Source organism: Amphiura filiformis, chromosome 8 (assembly GCF_039555335.1).
Source record: "Amphiura filiformis chromosome 8, Afil_fr2py, whole genome shotgun sequence".
Lineage (NCBI taxonomy): Eukaryota > Metazoa > Echinodermata > Ophiuroidea > Amphilepidida > Amphiuridae > Amphiura > Amphiura filiformis.
Window position 1 is genome coordinate 29506643 of NC_092635.1, and position 18717 is coordinate 29525359.

Consider the following 18717-nt stretch of genomic DNA (forward strand, 5'->3'; position numbering starts at 1 on the left):
GAACATTTTCACTTTTCATATTTTGTGTCCACTTTTATTTATTTAAGTGAAAGGATCCCTCCTTTCTTACCAACCATTGTTGGCTTGTTTTTCTGAGTTTCAAATATTGGCAGGTATGGCTCAGGCCAATAACAGATCAAAACAAGTTTTGGGTGAATAATCATGCACATCCCTTATATCAAGCTGATCTCCTTTAGGATCCATACAAGTGTCAGCTTTATTTATGTCTCAATATTTAAGTGCAAGCATCGCTAGGCTCCCCTCTAACCCAAAATGTTAATTACACAATTCTTCCCACATGCCTGTAAAACATATTTTTACTTATAATTTTGTAAAAAAATTGGGCAAATGAATTCACATTGCAGCTTTCACGGCCTACTCTTCGTTTTTTATTTTATGGCCTAAATATCTCAATAGCAAATTGGAAATGGAACTTGATCATTTGTCTCACATTTTTCATTTGGAAAATCATGGTTTTAGTGTGTGATAATATTAGCACAGAGCATACCTTGAGAGGACACTTGGCTAATTTGCATGGCAGTCGGACTCTCCATTGTATTTGTTCATTTGTGTATGGAGAGCAATGGCGACCCTTCATTGTATTTGTTCATTTGTGTATGGAGAGCCATTCTTGGAGCCCATGGGACTTAGGCTAGGTCCTCAGGTAGAGTTAGGCGCTGTATGTACTAAAACGCCTATTCTTAATTCGCGTTTAGCCTAAATTTGTATTGCCAAGTGCCCAGCGCAATGGAAAAACCTGAATTTGTTACATAAAAAAGAAATGAAAATTTAAAAAAGCCGGGTTCCAAATGAGTACATATTAAATGGGTGTAGAAACAGTTCTCAAAATATTAATTAATTTAGACAAACATACGGGATATAATGAACCTTTGACATGGCGCCATGATGACATGATTTTATTAGTCGTTTTATATATCACCTATACCGTGTGTCATAATACCAATATTTTGTAATTTTATATAAGAACTAATATTTTGCATCATAAATGCGCAGTCCATATGTACTAACGAATACTAATCTTCAAGATATTAAGCTTTAGAAGACTTCAAAATAACATGTCACTAAGCAGGTCATAGGTGCTGGCCTTGTCCTATTGTACTTGCTCATTTGTGTATGGAGAGCTCACTGACCTGTATAGAGGTCAATGGGCCAGCTTCTTTGTGGGGTACAACTCCATCGGTTTCAGGGCGTAGTTCATTGACTCAACGGGCTGTTATTTGAAGTGCTTTAATGTTATTGCAAAACGGATCGTGGCGAAAGCTAATAAATAATTCATACCAGGGTTTAATTGATCCAGGGATGCGGACATTTCATTATTCGCAAACCACCGGGATTCAATATAGGTTTGCGTTGTAAATGAACATGTGAATAAGAGTGTCATCCCCCTGGTATTAGTAAAGGACCAGCCTGTAGACCCCATGACCAAATCTTTGAAAGTCATTTTGAGGTCTTTAATTGATTCTGAATAAATTTAGCTTGGGCTCACCTCCTGAAACTTCTGGGCATTCCGGAGAAGGGCCAATCAAGGTCACATGGGGGTCAAATTTTCAGAATGCTCCAACTATATGTCAAGTAATATATCAAAATACTTGTATGGTCATAAGGATTCCAAAAATGTGTAGTTTGTTATGCATCAGACCTTTCTAGCGACATTTGCAAAATGGCTGCCAAAAGCATCCATATTGTAATTAGGTCATCGGTTCCTTGTACAGTTTTTTAAGTTGCGTAGTTGTATTTCTCAAGCAAGTAAAACATATAATTAGACCCCAAAATCGGACGTTGTTAACTATGATCAGAATTCAAAAGGTCGTTGACCTTTGAACATTTTTTTTTTTTTTTCCCTCTTGAAAAGTCTAACACATAACAAACTATACATTTTTGGAATGCTCATGACCATACGAGTAATTTGATATATTACTTGACTTGAAAATTTGACCCCCATGTGACTATGATTGACCCTTCCTCGGAATGCCCGAAAGTTTCAGGTGGGCCCAAGCTAAATTTATTCAGAATCAATCAAAGATTCCAATATGACTCTCAAACATTAGTTCTATGATTTGGTTATGGAGACTACAGGCTGGTCCTTTACTATATGGAAAAACATAAATTTTATATAAATAATTCACTCTCTTATTCAGAATTTGCTGCTAATTCTGAAATACTACTAGTCTGTCCACATAGAAGTACAAACCAAATCTGTGGCATCGGGGGTCGATGCTTTGTGCTTGTTTAAAAAATGTGACATGTAAAGAGCGTGGTGCGCTCGGCAAATACAAATCGCACAGCAGTTGGCGCGCCAAAGAAGCATTTACACAGCATTGCACTGAAATAATTATTCTCATACCTCCTGTTTCCGAGGTCTATTTACTTTGTACTTCTATGTGGACAGACTGTATTTCCAAGTTTATCTCCATCACAAGATACACTATAATTTGGTTCACCTCAAGTTCGGTAGTGACATAAGTGCGTATTTCGCTCACCGCAGTATCGAATCGCCTGCATAAAGTTAAACGCGCTGAGTGTACACGCACGCCTACAGGTGCGGTTTGTCGGTACGCTTGCAGAACAACCGCGAAAAAGCATTGATGTCACTACTGAACTTGAGGTGGACCAAATTATAACAGCAGACATTAATGACAAATCATAATGTATAGTATTCCATGCTTTATTTGTACATTAAATATTACGAATTCATAATATTAGTTACATATGTACATACAGCACCTAGTAAGTATTACTTAAAATGTGACTACAAACAGGTTAGCTAAGTAGTGCTGTTGGCGACATGTCCTTTGTCAACAACACACTTTTCATGCCTCGTCGACACAAAATAACTCTCGATGACAAAAATATAATAATAAAGAAGTTTGGATGAAAACAAAGCAGGCAGCAAAACCTAGAAGAAAACCCCTTGAATTTTCCGATATTGGCTTGTTGCTAATTATACAACGGCTTATTGTTGATTATACGATATTCTCCGAAACCCCTACTTGTGATATGCAAATGCCAATTTTTCCATGTGTTGAGACATGCAGGTAGTTAAGCAATTACAAAAATTGAAAATAATTATTTGTTTGATAGCGGGCTTTTGGCGATCCAACTCCCCATATGTTATAAACCAATATGGTGGCTTTATCAGGTGTGGTGCTATAATTATGTGTACCCCTGGGTGGTGAATTCTCAAAATGGTCTGCCAAAAACTGCTTGCCCTCCTGCTGGCTGTGCCAAAAAAATCTCCCCCCACCAAGAGTTCTGACAGGGGATGCCCCCCTGGCGCTGCCACTGGCGCTGCCACTGGCGCTTTGAAATAGAAGCAGAAATATATAACAATGCCCCATAGGATAGTACATGTACTCTTCCTGTCGTGGTTACTATGTTTTTGTGTTTAATTCTAGAAAGAAAGAGAAAAATATGAGCTTCTGATACCAACATCTCAGGCTGTCTATTTAGTTGCAATTATACTCATGTGCAAGTCACCTTTTGCATGGACCGCCATCTTGCTACCAAAACGAGGTTCTCCTGCAAGCGCATGCACAGAATGTGCATTTTGTTTCTCGCTTTTTTCTTGCATTGCGCCAGAAGGCGTTTGCAACGCTACACGGTAATTAAAGCGTGCATTTGACAGGCGTACACACACACAGCGCGCACTTTGCGGGTAGAACCTCGTTTTGAGATGACCGTGCGATTCTAAGCGAATATGTAGCCTCAACAGTCTCTCCCAGCACTTACAGCAGTAACACACGTTTGTTACTGCTACAAGTAACACACAACAGTCCATATCTTGGCGGCGCCCTTCAAATGAGGTCAATTTGAGGTCACATTTTACAATGTTACCATCTAAAACAATTAAAAAACATGGCTGCCAAGAGTGTTACCTTACCAAGTAACACTTGTAAAATATTGGCCATAACTTCCTCTTTTCAATTGACAGTCGCACCTACAGAAATGAGAGTCGCAAAGAAATTAACTGTAAACATGATCTCAAAGTACCAAGGTAACAGATTATCCAGATACAATTACGATTTGATTTCTAAATGATGTAATAGACCCCCAAAGAGGAGCATTATCACACCCAATTATGACTGATTAAAACACTTTACAAACCACAAGTCCATCTGACCTTGGTCAGTGTCCTATGTTTACTTGGGAAATACTATTCTCTTCATCCAGACACACAACAGTCACTTACTGACATGATACATATTGTTATTTAGCTCCAATAGGTGTGAATTGCAGAGACTGTTCAGATGTCACTGCTGCAGGTAACATCATCTAAACATGTCACTTGCACCAGTAACACAATGTTACTGCTGTGAGTGCCAGGAGAGACTGCTCAAGTTGTGTTTAGATATTCTGGTTGAAGTATACCTACTATTCTCACAACTTGATTGGATATTATATACTTCATTAATATATTCTTGTTCATTGATTGGTTAAAAGTGGATCACATGACCAAAAATAGTTCTACCATCAGTACTCCTATCCGTAAATAGTACCTCTAAGCCGTAAATAGTATTTTCAATGTCCCGGATGAGCCGTAAATAGTACCTCCAAGCCGTAAATAGTACTTTTGACCATGCCTTCAAGTATGCGCGCATTCGATGCGACGGAACAGTTCACGCACGCGAAACTGCCATAGCGTGATTTCGCTGCTGTAATTGGTTAGACCGATTTTAGCCTATTCGATTTTTTTTGAAGGGAAAATATAGATTGTGCTTAAATTGGTCGTGCTGTTCACTCAGGATAGAAGCTGGAGAGTCAAAACGTCAAATAATTTTTCTTTTAACCAATCAATGAACAAAGAACATATTAATGAAGTATATAAAACAAATATATACTGCCTTTATTCAAAGTTCTGGTTAAAACTATGGTCCCTCGTTGAGATCAATTAATACTATTTTCCTTCGGGGCTCGCCCTCAGGAAAATAGTACTATTGATCTCACCTCGGCCCATAGTTTTAACCAGAACCTCTCATGGCAGTATATATTTGTATACTAGTTTTATTATTTTATGTTTCTTAAAAATGTAATTGTTATAATAATAATAATAATAATAATAATGGAGCGTATTTATACCGCGCAAAAATCAAAAAGATCTCGGGGTGCGAAAACAAAAAAAAAGCAAAGGACACACAGTGAAACACAAAAACCTTAAGATTCAGGGAAAGCAAGTTGGAAAAAATGAGTTTTGCAACTACATTTGAATTGAGCGAGAGAAGTGATATTGCGGATGTTATTGGGAAGGGAATTCCAAGCTACAGGGGCAGCATAATGAAAGGAACGCTGACCGGCAGAAGATAAATTAACACGCGGGGTCCTGAGAAGTTATGTCCAATTTGATTAAGTTACCCTACCTACTAGATGATAATTTAATAGTTGACCTGTTTGTGCACATCTTCTGTTTAAATGTGAGTTTCCAAGCTTGTTTGCCAGAATTCCATTAAGTTTATATGTTTGACAAGAAATTCCCATCAGAGCTTTTTTACCAAAACTGCACTGTGGTTATCATACAACAAGACTACAGTGAAAGGCTTGCAATCCACATTTCCATTTTACAAAAGCCAGCATATTTGGCTGAACAGTTTTTGGTGAGCCGCAGATAATCAGGGCTTCAGTTTCGACGAGAATCACTGAATCAATTCTCATAATGATTCTTTTATTGAATCATGCAGTAAGTGAAGCAAATGGTTTTTGATTCTCGCAAACTGGCACGAAATCTAGGCCCTGATAATATCAAATTTTATTTATGCCTTGTTTCAACCCCAGCTTTTAATGTTGGTGTCATGAAGTTCCCTTTGTTGTTATTGCTTCCCGTATCTGTCTATCTAATTCTGTTATGATTCTATCTTGATGTGTATATACACCTGTTCTTAATAAAGTATCCCTCTCTTCGATAAGCCTTGCCACATGCTCATCCATACTAGAATCTAAGTTATGCATGTCAGGTTCAATGTTTTCTTTCTGCTGTGATGTTGTATGAGCAGTTCTGTGAGCATCTCTTTGTTCTTGACCTGTTATTTCATTTGGCTGCTGCTGCTTGTTCTGTTCTTGTTGTTTTAATCTGAAAAGATACACAAAGTTGTACATCATCATCTCTAATTATTGTCACGATAATAATACCACCACCTGATATAGTACAAAAATATATTTGAACAAGGTTTGCTTCTCTGTTGGCATGATTGAAATGTTTAGCTTCACACTACCACCAATCAGTGGCGGTGCCACAGGGGGGAGCTGTTGCCCTCCAGTAAAACCCCAAAATTACAAAAATTTCCCCTTTTTCCGGTAATTTTGCGCAAAATTGTTGATTTTGCCCCCCCAAAAAATTCACTTTGCCCCTCAATGCCCCCCAAAAAAACCATTCCTGGCGCCGCCACTGCCACCAATCATCAGATATCAGATTCCTGGTTAAGTCTGGTGGTATCCAATGCAACATAGCAAAGTGAGTTGAAAATCTATACTTACAGGTTCAGATTAATTTAAAAAATAATGTTTCCCTCGTAATGTTAAATGTTTATAATAATAATTTTTTTCTTCTATAGTGCAATACAAACTGGTTCTCAATATGCTTTACAAATATACATAAAAGCATAAACATGTGGCAACAATAATTAAATATACAGAATTACAATATGAACCAACATTTCAAAATGACTAAGGTAAAAAGTTGATGTATATTGCCGGGGTATATTGCACAGTTACAAAGACCTGTGAGAGAGCACATCAGAGGTGAGCCTATCAAGGACAGTAACATGTGAAATATACAACAAACATATGCAAAATCAAAATGCAAAAATGAACACATGATGCATATTTCACAAAAGCAGCAAATAAAATTGAGGTGCATGCTATGGGTCTTTTTTATCTTTTCAGTTTACCTAAGTCTATTGTTCAGATACGAAAAACCCAAGGGATTCAGTAAGTTTACTGTAACCTGACTTCATTGTTAACTCTGAAGTACCAATCAGCTTATTTCAATAGAGGTGATTGCCTGTGTCAATAAAAGCTGGAGATAAAAGATTATGGAACACCGGTGTCTGACCGGTGTTTTAATGGTCTAGCGCCCTCTCGTGTTTGACACTGTGAAATTGATTCACATTATTATGACAAAATGCCAATCCGAATGAAAAGGTCATTTTTTTTCTGTAAAAACGTTGGAAATCACAAAAGGTCCGCTTATAAGCACGTCGCACCCCAATGCACCTGTGCAGGGCAGCAGTGTCGCCGTTCCCTCGTATCAATGTCTATCTCCCTATTTTGCTTCCTCCCCCCTCCGAATGATCAGTCTCCCCTTCCCTTCTCTCTCCACTCGAGTTCTTCTCTTTCTAGTCTTTCCGTCTCTCCCTCTCGTCTCTTTCTTCCTCACCCCCTCCCACTCTCACTTGTTCAGTCTCAAGTATCCCCTCCCTCCCTTGCGAAATGTATCAGTATGATCTATGACTGAAAATAAGCTCTGCAAAAATAAACATTCAAAATAAACCGAGTCTTGCATATAGGCCCAACCAATTATCAGATTAGCTTGCGAATGAATAGAATAAATTATCTTTGCTCCAATGCAATTCTTTTGTATTGCATTTCAATATAAAACATGATTACCAAATCGCCACTTGTATGCGCCTCATTGGGAGATATTTGGCTATTTCAGACGCTTGTTTCATCGCCAATATGAAAGACTTTTGCTTATAACTTGGCAACATGGTTAGTATATATTTCAATGCAACACTATTTTTACGAGCTACTTACGCCTAGGCGTAAGTGCATATACACGAAACACAAGTCAATTGGAGCCGTACAATTTACCGCAAATTTAGGACCGTAAAATTTAGACTCTTCTTTTGTCTAGATTAGCACCCAACCTCTCATCTCAAGGTTTTATGTCAAAAATTAACATAACTTACAAAACAAAAACTGAAATTCACGAGCTTCAAATTATTAGTAACTAACAAAAGGCTAGAATAAAAGATTGGTCACACCTGGGAGGCTACCACTTCAGAATAACAATGACTTACAAAAACGGATACGGAAACAGAAACTGAAAAGATAAAACGATGGTATGTTTGACACCTGGCAAATGATTCTGAAGGATTATGAAACGTGTCGTGACCTTTCTTTCCTGATATTGAAAACAATCCTGAAGTCCTATCAACTTCTATGCTTAACGTTTTGATAAACTTCTCTTTCAAGTTAATTGAATATGTGCCTTCAGATGAGATTTTACTTAGACCAAAAAAAAAAGGTTTGTCTTCAAGCTTGCACACGCATTTGTAAAATCGCTGGATTTGAAAAAAAAAGAAATGCAGAAATTTTTTTTTTAGTTTTCTTTAGTTTTTTCCGGAAAAATTTGGAGAATATCAGACTTTTTTTCTCAAAATACCATAAAAATACCAAGTCGGGGGGAAAAAATCGCATTTTGCATTTGTTTTCAAACCACTCGTGAGCTTTGAGACAAATTGTGGTTTTTTTTTTTTTTTACAGCTTATAAATTTACACCTGGACACCCAGGCAAGCAAGAGCCATGTTATCACAACTTGCCCAATGTGTTTACAGCTAGAACTTTTCAGGAAGACTTTTATAAAAAACCACTGATCATGAATGTTTGCACTCAATGGACACTGTATTCAAGACCCTGCATCAAGTAAGAGCAACATGATACATGATTGGTGTGATCAATCACACCACGCCATGTCTTCACTGGGCAAGAAAACCCATATACTTTTGGCCCTTGAACATGGATAAAGCCTTGTAGGTGTAGACTTTATATTGAAGAGGTTGCTTCATCCATGTTCAAGGGCCAAAAGTACATGCAGGAAACACATCATATTTACTTGTGGCCCTTGAACATGTAGGTGTAGACTTTATATTGAATGGTTTGCTTCATCCATGTTCAAGGGCAAAAAGTACATATGAGGTTTTCCCGCCCAGTGACGATGTGCTAATTGAATGTAGTGTCTTTCTGAATTTATTTCCAAAGATTTCCAATCAGCTGCTGACAATGGGCAAGTGCCAAATTGGGCTATTCCACTTGAAATCCATACACCCCCTATGGAAGACATGACCTTAATCTCCCACACATGGGGCGTAGATTTCAAATGGAGTCACACATTCAAGTAACCCCATTTGAAATTCACACTCCCTGTGCAAGAGATTTACATCATTTCTTCCATAGGTGGTGTAAGGATTTCAACTAGAATAGCCCATTGTCCCCTTGATCCAATCCATTCCTACCTGTCCAACTCTCCTTTGATATCCTCTAGTTCTTTCCTCTCGGACTTCACCACCTCTTTCTCTTCGGCAGCTAGGTATCTCAGACGCATGTGTTCCAGCTCTTGCTGCTGGCGCTTCAATCTTGCCTGCGCTTCTGTGTGTTCTCGTTGCTTCAGACGTGCTAACTCCTTCAGTGCACGCCCCCATTGCTGCTTGTAGTGAATTTTTGATTTGGTTACTGATTCCAACTTGCGCTCAAGTTCAACCTTTATCAAAATTAATGGAAATGTCAATATTTTAATGCAGATCGCTTCAGATTACTGTATAAGCTGTTATTTTTGTGTACAGAATTTTTCATGATTTTTGGCTTTTTGGAAATTGTGCAAGTTGTTTGTCTTACTTTTTGAAAACTGTATTTTCTGTTACTGTTATTTTCACGCCTGCACATCCACTCACAAAATTTACGCAAATAAAGCTCTCCCAAAAATAACAAAGTATACAATACTTACAGTTGAGTCATGCAATAGTTGGCACTAAACTCAGTATTAAAATTGATTTCAAGATTGTGTAACCGATTGCTTAAAAAAATTTTGGATAAAGTGCACAATTTTACTCTTGTACTCACACCCACACAACATGTAACAAGGTGTCGAGCAAGGCATATTTTACTTGAAAAATATTTCATAGCATTTCTAGGGTTAAAGTGATAGACTACTAAATAGCAGCATTGGGCTATTCCATTAAAAATTTCCTTGTGAAAGATTTCACTACCATCTCAATTCCAGCTGTATCTTATGTTAAATTCCATTTGAAAATTGTTGAAATTGATCAACTCCAGTTGAATTTTGCACAATCTTGCATAAACTTGGTGACAATTTTGTTTGGATTTCCAAAATCGTTTGCACCTCTTCCATTTTTCAGGGGTATGAGAGGCCACAAACCAAAAACAAGGAAAATTACTAAAAACGCTGAAAAACAGCGTAAAATTGGGGTAAAAATGCCAAATATGGGCTGATAATAAAAGAAAAGACATAAATTTTGGCAACAAAAAATGAGGAAATCAGCTGAAAAGAGGAACTCTCACACCCCTGAGGGTAATTTTTTATGGATGAAAATGGTTGGGATCTGGAATAATAACTGTTGAATTTGGTTGCAATGCTAAAATCTTCCTCAAGTGGGTGTGGTTTTCAAATGGAATGGGCTATTCCAGTTGAAATCCATACACCCTCCCTAAACTAATTCCAATCAGCCGTCTACACTTCGCATGTACTGTGTATGCTTCGTAGTGACGACTGATTATCTTACAGCCAATATCATGACGGACTTCTGAAAACTATTCAATGCGACTTCAGTTAGTGCGCCGTAGCGCGACTGACTAGCGGCGCCAGCGTATCAGCGCCGCTGTGACAAGATCGCGCTCTGAACTTCTAAAAACAACAAACTCGGTCAAAAGGTCAATTTGGACACAACTCAAAGATGCTCTATGCCACAGGAATCCTGTTGCAAAATCCGTCACTTTTTTTCCACGTAGTTTTCTCAGTCGTCAATCCAGACGGTTGACGACTGAGGGCAGCAGTCTAACACCCTCCCTATGGAAAACTTGACCTTTATCTTTCACACAGGGAGTGTGACTTTCAAATGGGGTTACCTGAATGGGTGACTCTATTTGAAATTCTACACCCCTATAGTAATGTATGTATTTCAACTGGAATAACATAATACATATCATTTTGCTATGTAACACCAGCTACTTGGTGTCGACCATGAATCTTTGCTTGTAGCGTCAAAATCAATTACACATACACAACACAAGTTTAATCACTTCGCTGTAGTAATTTATGATACACTTCCATAAACGGATAACATCACATTCATAATTCCATGTACATGGAGTTACTATACACAGAAAGGACTTGATTTTTTAAAACATCATTTTTATGCAATTTGGAGTCGCCTGAGTGGGTCAGTAAATTATAGATATGTCCAGTTTTATGTGTGTCAACAGTTGCGCTCAGTTTGACACATCAAATCAACATGTACACACACATTCATCCAGATGAAAGAGGGAAGAGAAGAAATCAACTAATTATTATTTTCAGTACACACCTTTTCTAATGTGAGAAGATTGAGTTCTGATTGAAGCTTGACCTCTGGTTTACTGCTCAGCTGTCGACGGAATTCTTGAAATTCCTGGTCCCTCCGCTGTAGCTGTTGCTGTGCTTCAGCGAGCTGTTCAGCTAATCTTTGCTTTTCTTCTTCCAATAAATGTACTTTGGATCTAGCAGATAATATTGGAATTAATAAAGACATACAATTAACATATTTGCTGGGTACAAGAGCTCAAATTGGAATTCTGGTGGAATTTCAGCAAAAGTTGCACCTCTGAACAGGTCTATATCCACAAGAATTGGTTGAAGCTCACATCCCAGGGGGCCCACATTTTACCAACTATATAGACCTTTTCCTGTGATGTCACTTAATCGATATTGGGGTCCTAGATGTAAACAAACAACACATGTGTTCCCCATGTACCTGTGATGTGAAAACACCAAACACTGTGTACTTGCTCATCGGTTTTGTTATCTTTCACTCCAGCTTCCACAAAATAATTGTTTAAATGAGAACGGTTTACTGTTTACCTTTGCTTCAGCATGTTTTGATACTACAAAATACAAAAGATACAGAAAAAATGTGATGCTATTTGAAAATCAATCTTTGTTTTGCTTTACAGTTTTGTTTACTTCTTACGGGTTGACAAACTTAACACGTACTACGAGCTGGTAGTCTTATGCAGGACGTCTAGCGTCGTGCAAAGTTGATCGTGCACGCCAGTGCGGTATTTGCGTTTGAGCGAGGATAAATGCTAGACCCAGTTTCAATTGATCGGTGATGTCTGGGAAAAAGGTCTATTAGAGCCCCTTTTTTGGTGAGTGTTCTGGGTACTACTGTCCCCAACTTATAAGTTCCACCTAAATATTTTTTTTAAATAAATCGAAAAATATTTAACAAAATGCAAACGTGTAAAAAGGTATGGGTAGCGGTATTTGTTTTACACATATGGACCAAATTATAGTGTCACACGTCATTGCATCCAATCACAATGGTTCATTATGTAAAAAAAGAGACCGTTTTAAACAGTGTTAAAAGTTGCATCTGAGTCCATAGGAGTCAGCTCTCAAACAATACAGTAGGCCAGGTCTATTCATGTGTTTGTTGACGAAAACCTGACTACTATGGACTTAGGTGCAACCTCTGCAGCCTCTTTTCTTACACAATTAACCATTGTGACTGAACGCAATGACATGTGATGCTCTAATTTGGTCCATACAAATAGGGCTATATATATCTTTTTACATTTTTACATTTCGTAAAATATTTTTTGACTTATTCTAAAAAGTATTGGGGGGGGGGAACTTATAAGTTGTGGACCGTATATAAGGTCTACACAGAGTACGCCTAGTAGTATCAAGTTAGAGATTATACAGCTTACAGAATAAAGATGTCTAATCACTCAATAAAGTCTTGACAATAGGCTAATTTGGTGTAGGCTTACATCAAGTATTGACTTGTTCAGATGCTATTTGGTAGGGGCAATAATTATTAAGCCTACAATTCTGTGATGCCACTCACTTTTCAATTTGAACCTGGTGTACACAGTCCTCTTTCATTCTTCTTGATGCCTCCTTCAGCTCTGTCAACTGATGATCATGCTCCCTCTGTAAATCTTGCCGTAATCGCACCACCTCACTCTCGTTGGCAGCGAGCTGGCGCTCTCTCTTGTCAATATCTGCAAGAGCATTGCGGAGTTGGTCCTCCAAATGATTGTACTCGTCAACCTGAGATTAAAGATAGGGTAAATGATACATATAATTGCTCAATTGCTGAAATGAGACAAATGTCCTAATTTAAGCTGAACTAAAGAGGCTGCACACAGGGTTCGTAGGTTTTTGCCGCAGGTGGAAAAAACGCTTGGAAAAAACAATTTTTGCCAGTTTTTGCTGGCAAAAATGGCAAAAACTAAAAAAGTGATTTATAGTTCAGTTTTTTTTATCTCAAAACAAAGTTACAAAAATCAGATTCAAAACTTTTTCATTTTAAGGACTTGATGAGACAAAAATTATGTTGAATGATTCATTAAAAGTTGTGTGTTGCTGTTTGCTCTTTCTGTATTATTTTTTAATATTTGAGTGACTATATGTGAGTTTTTGCCATTTTTGCCGGTTTAAACCAGGCAAAAACGGGCAAAAACAGGTTTTGCCATTTTTTTGCCGGCAAAAACCAAACCCTGGCTGCACACTTATACTTATGACTATGATGCCCACATAAAACAACAGAGGGAATGATTTGTTTTTCTAAATATAATTGAGAGTAAAGAAGGAACACAAAAACAAAATAAGAAAAGAAAAACAACACAATCACATCACTTTTGAAATCTTTGGTATAGAATGCGGAGCTAACTTAATAAAGATGCTACAAACCAACCCTTGCATAAACCTAAGTTGTTTTCCGTAAAGTGTCGGATGCTACGTAGCAACCTTGTCTTCTAACTTGCATGAACCTACCTTTTTCTTGACAAGAATTTCCCTTTCCCTGTCTCTTCTCTTCCATTCTTCAGCCAGAGATTGCATATATTGTAACTCCTTTTCTTTGAGCTGTGAAATACAAACGTATGTTTATTGACAGTAACAACAACATTGCATTTTATATTGATAAGGTGAAACACATTTGAACAGAAAAAAGGGGAGATATTCAAATTCTACTACAAATTTATGGTATTTGCCTTGGTCACTCTTTGAAAGTTACTTTAAGTTAGGATGGAAATAACACTGCATGATGGGGATCAGCTTGTAATAGGCGGGACTCCTAATATCATGGATTGATATAGACTGTCGTATAGAATGACAAACTGCGCTTTGCGTGACGGACATGCACTTTTGTGAATTTACGCATGCGTACTTTGGGACTTTATCGACTCGTGCAGTAACAAAATCCGAATATTTCTCGCCTATTACGAGCTGATTGTAGCATAGCAAATAATCCATATCCCATCATGCACTATTCCAGGGTACCACTTACTCTCATCTCCGCCCTTAATTTTGAACATGGCACACAAAGCCTGACATTTGAATGTGGATATGAGAATATCTGTCATAGAAGTACTCCCTGACCACCCTGGAATGAATGGGGCTTTATGGGACATGAAAAAGGTTTATACCTCATGTTCAAAGTGTCCAGCTTGCTGCTCCTTCCACATCTCCAGTTCCATGGCAGCCTTGTATTCTGCAGTTTCCCTGGGGTCTGGTGGTTCTACTGGTTCATCAGGATGCAGAGGAGGAGGAGGCGGTGCTCTTGCTGATGCAGATGTACTTGTCTATGAGGGAAGAAAATGTAGACAAAATTTGTTCATGGAGAATTGCTTTGGTATAAAACTATTTTGATTATCAAATACAGTGTAAGTTTAAATATAAGCATAGTCACTTTGTATTTCTCTGCTCTATTTCATTTGCTCTAGTCCAAACATTGTGCTATGAAAAGCTGTTACAGTACAAACAAGATCATTTCTGAAGTTCATGGTGCGCAGTAACAAAGGTCACTTATGATGTGGGCATCAGCGTGACAAATCTAGGATTTACTGAAAAGGTGAATAAATACCTGTGATTTATCTGCTCCTACGATGATTTGCTGTGCTCTTATTGGTCCAAAATCCTCTAATCCCAAGACTACCATCAACTCGGCAACTTGAACTGGTTTCCCTTCTGTTGTCTCGGCACATGCACTTTCCCTACAGATTTGACGCCATCCCTCTGGGCCACCAACATGTGCAGACTGTATTGAATGCGAATGCAGAAAAATAAGTTGCTGCACATCATAAAGTATTATTCAGATTTCCTTTTACAAATTAAGCGTACTGCTAGCCGACCAGCCGTCCAGCGCGTATTATTTTGCACATGGTCCGATGCACACACTTGACGTCGCGCACAAATACGCGATGGTTAATTTGTAAAAGGGAATCTGAATAATACTTTAGGAAGCTTTATTCTGTATATTAAATCTAATACTGGAACTAAAATTTGCAACTCACTTTGCTATGTTGCGTCCGAAAACATCGGACTTCATCAGGCATCTATCTGATTGATGATGTTGTGACGTCAAATGTGATGACGTCAGACGGCGAGGAATGTTTCGTAATGCCAGGTCCCATGCGCGTGACAACTGGAAGCAGAGTCCCCCTTTCTTGTTGATGGCGGGCTCCTCCACTCTCTCCCATATGGATTCTCTGACTCCTCTCTCGAACCACCTCTCCTTACCGAGGGGGACGGTCTGACATCATCACATCTGAAGTCACAACATCATCAATCAGATGCCTGACGAAGTCAGATGTTTTCGGACGCAACATAGCAAAGTGAGTTGCAAATTTTTAGTTCTAGTACTACTGGATGAATAATCTACACCAAGATATCATAGGAAGCTAATCAATAAAAAAAACACCAGACTACAACATCCTGTATACAGTCAGGTAGAGCTTTCTGCTTGTTAGCTACCTACGATATTGTGCTAATATTTTGAAATCAAAATTTACTGTATCGACAAAATGAAATAATAATGTAACACAAATCTGAATTCAAGTACAGATATACATAATTATATTAGATTCTTGCACTTGCAGATTTTATGAAAGATTAAATGGCTTTGGACCTCAATCATATCCCTAGAAACAAGTTTCAGCATAAGTATTATTGATCTCTACCTAATGACAAAATGAGCTATTCCAGTTGAAATCCATACCCCCCCCTGCCTATGGATGACATCACATTATTTATCTCCTACACAGGGGGTGTAGATTTCAAATGGAGTTACCCATTCAGGTAAGCCCAATTTGAATTTCACACTCTCTGTGTGGAAGATTAAAACCATAATGTACCATTCCATCAAATTTTAATTTGTTATACTTTACCCAAAATACTGAAATAATATTAGTAATAACTGCCGGAAAGGCTTTCAGTCCATTTTAAGCTTAAATAGCGAGGGAAAGTAAAAGAAACCCCACTGGCTATTTTGGTCGTTTAACATGGAGTTCTATGGCGGACATAAAGTTATAATTATGACTTTTTGTCAAAATGTCTCTGTTGACATACAAACACAAATTTGGCTGATTCCATTTAGGTGTAAGATAGGACATGTTTAAACATAACAAATATGCCAAAAAATCAGGTTTGAAAAAAAATGAACCAATTTCATATTATAAGATTGTACATTATTGCTTTGAGGTCAGGTCTTATCCATAGGGGTTGTTTTAGGTTTTCACTGGAATAGCACAATAGAATAGAATACTGCATAGTGTGGTGTTAATGAGCTCCTCAATTAAAATGCACACCTGATCAAACATTCATCTATACTAGTACATATCTGTCTGATATGCAATAGAGGTAGTTATTGTGACGTCTACGCCGCCATCTTGTGGGTATGGAGTGCCTTGTTGCTATAAGATCACCGCGTTAACGCTTGACCGAAGAGGTGCGTCACAGGCTGCGACTTCTGTGTAATCGGGGCGTAATGTCTAACGCATGACATGCAGAACGGCAGTACCCACAAAGATGGCGGATCCTCATGGAAAAGGCTGAGGGCCTCTATTATGCATTATAACACAACTATAACATACAGGCATCATCTCGTTATACAAATAAAATCACAGGAAAACATACCGCAACTCTTGCCTTCTCAGCCTGCAAGATTCCAGCCAGTGACACTCTGGCTATTCCAAGCAACACATCTTTACTGTATGAATCACGATGCCAAACTTCCACAAGCAGTGGTACCCTGTACAGGGGAATGGAAAGTGAGACATGCAATTCAATGTTAAAGGTCTACCCCCACATCTGGAATAATGAACTACATAATTGAGTTATGTGGCCCAGGGCATGTCAGTCCAGACACCACCTAAGTCCAGACAAGTATGCAAGTATTATAGGAGTGTGATCTATAAGGACAAGGTCACCTACCAGTTGACCAGGCCAACGATTGTGGACCTTTAAGAAATAAAACATAACATTTATCATCACACAAAACAGTAATGGTAGTGGCTCAATTAAACAAGCAAAACATAAACAAACTAATCCATTGACCATCCAAACATGGTACTTTTAGTTTGTAGTAGGTTTCTCAGAAAAAATGCATGCAATCTATGGAAAAAAAAAAGTTATATTTCTACAGTATGCCTAACATTAAACACATTAAACCTATAGGTTTTACTTCCATTGTAACTATCAAAAAGAATAAACTAGTCGATAGATGGGGTACATGTGACATCAAACTACCGACCAATTTCCAGGAACTTCAAGTGCCCATGTTTTAAAAACTTGCTCAATGTCAGATAAAGGGTTTGAACAGTAAGGAGATTATATGTGATGCGATCAAGCAAAATCAGTCGGAACTCAGAAATATCAAATTTTTAGTTTCTTATAGGATAGTAAAAAGCATTTACAAAGCTGCATTTTGTAGAAAACCCCACTGAAATTGAACAACCAGTTCTAAAGATATGAGCAACTAAAGAGTTTCCAAAACAGGAGGAAACAAAAAGAAATATTTCCTTTGTTTGGCTATATATCTCAAAATCAATATTTCCGAGTTCCGACTGATTTTGCTTGATTGCATCACATATGCTATTACTTCAGGTATATCAATAGCTCAGTTTCTATTATAAAATTAGAGATTCATCCAATAATATTGGATAATCTTCTAATCTAACCATCATATTACCTGAATAATGTTTCATGTAGCTGATGAGGAGTTGTTGCAAAGTCAAAGGCACAAAACGAGTGCGGTAATAATACTTCAGTATGTTTGCGTACTTCTACAGGTGGATGAGTCATGATTGGTGCTGAGCTACCAAAGAATGGGTAGGAATACCTGTACAAAATGTGACAACAATGGTGATGATAGATAATAAGCTTCCATTGTATAATTGAAGACCGAAATAAAAAGACTAGTTTGCGTATGACCGTATTACGTCCTATCAACCAGACCAGAAATGCTGGAGGTCAGCAACCAATCACGTTGCACCTTTGCCCTGATGTCAGACGCCCAACTAGTCTTTATTAATTTTGTATTCCATTATACCTATCCTGGCAATTTCTGAGCTTTACATATCTTGAAGCCTGTGCTGTTATATAATCATTTAGATTATGTTTAAGGTATAAGTATGCATCAGAATGAATTTCATTGAAAAACCAAGAAATTATGAAAAAACTGGATAAAACATGTAAAATAAGACCAAAATGCCCCAGACTAAAATGAATACAACTGTACACAATTTGGGCAAAACCATAGAAATTCCTGTTTAAAAAAGGGAAATTCGCATGCATGTATAAGGCTAGGTTTACAGGACTTACTCTAATAGCTCAATAGTCCAAATAGTTAAATGAAGGTACACTACTTTTGACTGTTTTATGTGATTATACAATGCAATTTATGGTGCCCTTATTCACTGATTCA

The 18717-nt window shown here is 37.8% G+C and overlaps 1 protein-coding gene across 3 annotated transcripts in view; it reads right to left on the reverse strand.

Moving 5' to 3' along the window:
* Positions 1-5111: 5111 nt before the first annotated feature.
* The window catches only part of LOC140158925 (centrosomal protein of 120 kDa-like), a 28068-nt gene continuing 14462 nt past the window's right edge, over positions 5112-18717 (reverse strand). For 2 of the 3 annotated variants that reach the window (XM_072182200.1, XM_072182199.1), the window contains exons 9-17: positions 17983-18132; positions 16929-17043; positions 14878-15051; positions 14441-14596; positions 13788-13877; positions 12856-13061; positions 11332-11503; positions 9247-9491; positions 5113-6082 (exon numbers count right to left, since the gene is read on the reverse strand). In XM_072182200.1, the coding sequence (XP_072038301.1) occupies positions 5803-6082; positions 9247-9491; positions 11332-11503; positions 12856-13061; positions 13788-13877; positions 14441-14596; positions 14878-15051; positions 16929-17043; positions 17983-18132 (1588 nt within the window). In that variant the 3' untranslated portion in view covers positions 5113-5802. Of the gene's footprint in view, positions 6083-9246; positions 9492-11331; positions 11504-12855; positions 13062-13787; positions 13878-14440; positions 14597-14877; positions 15052-16928; positions 17044-17982; positions 18133-18717 lie in introns of all 3 variants that reach the window. The other variant, XM_072182201.1, reaches the window with a different exon arrangement.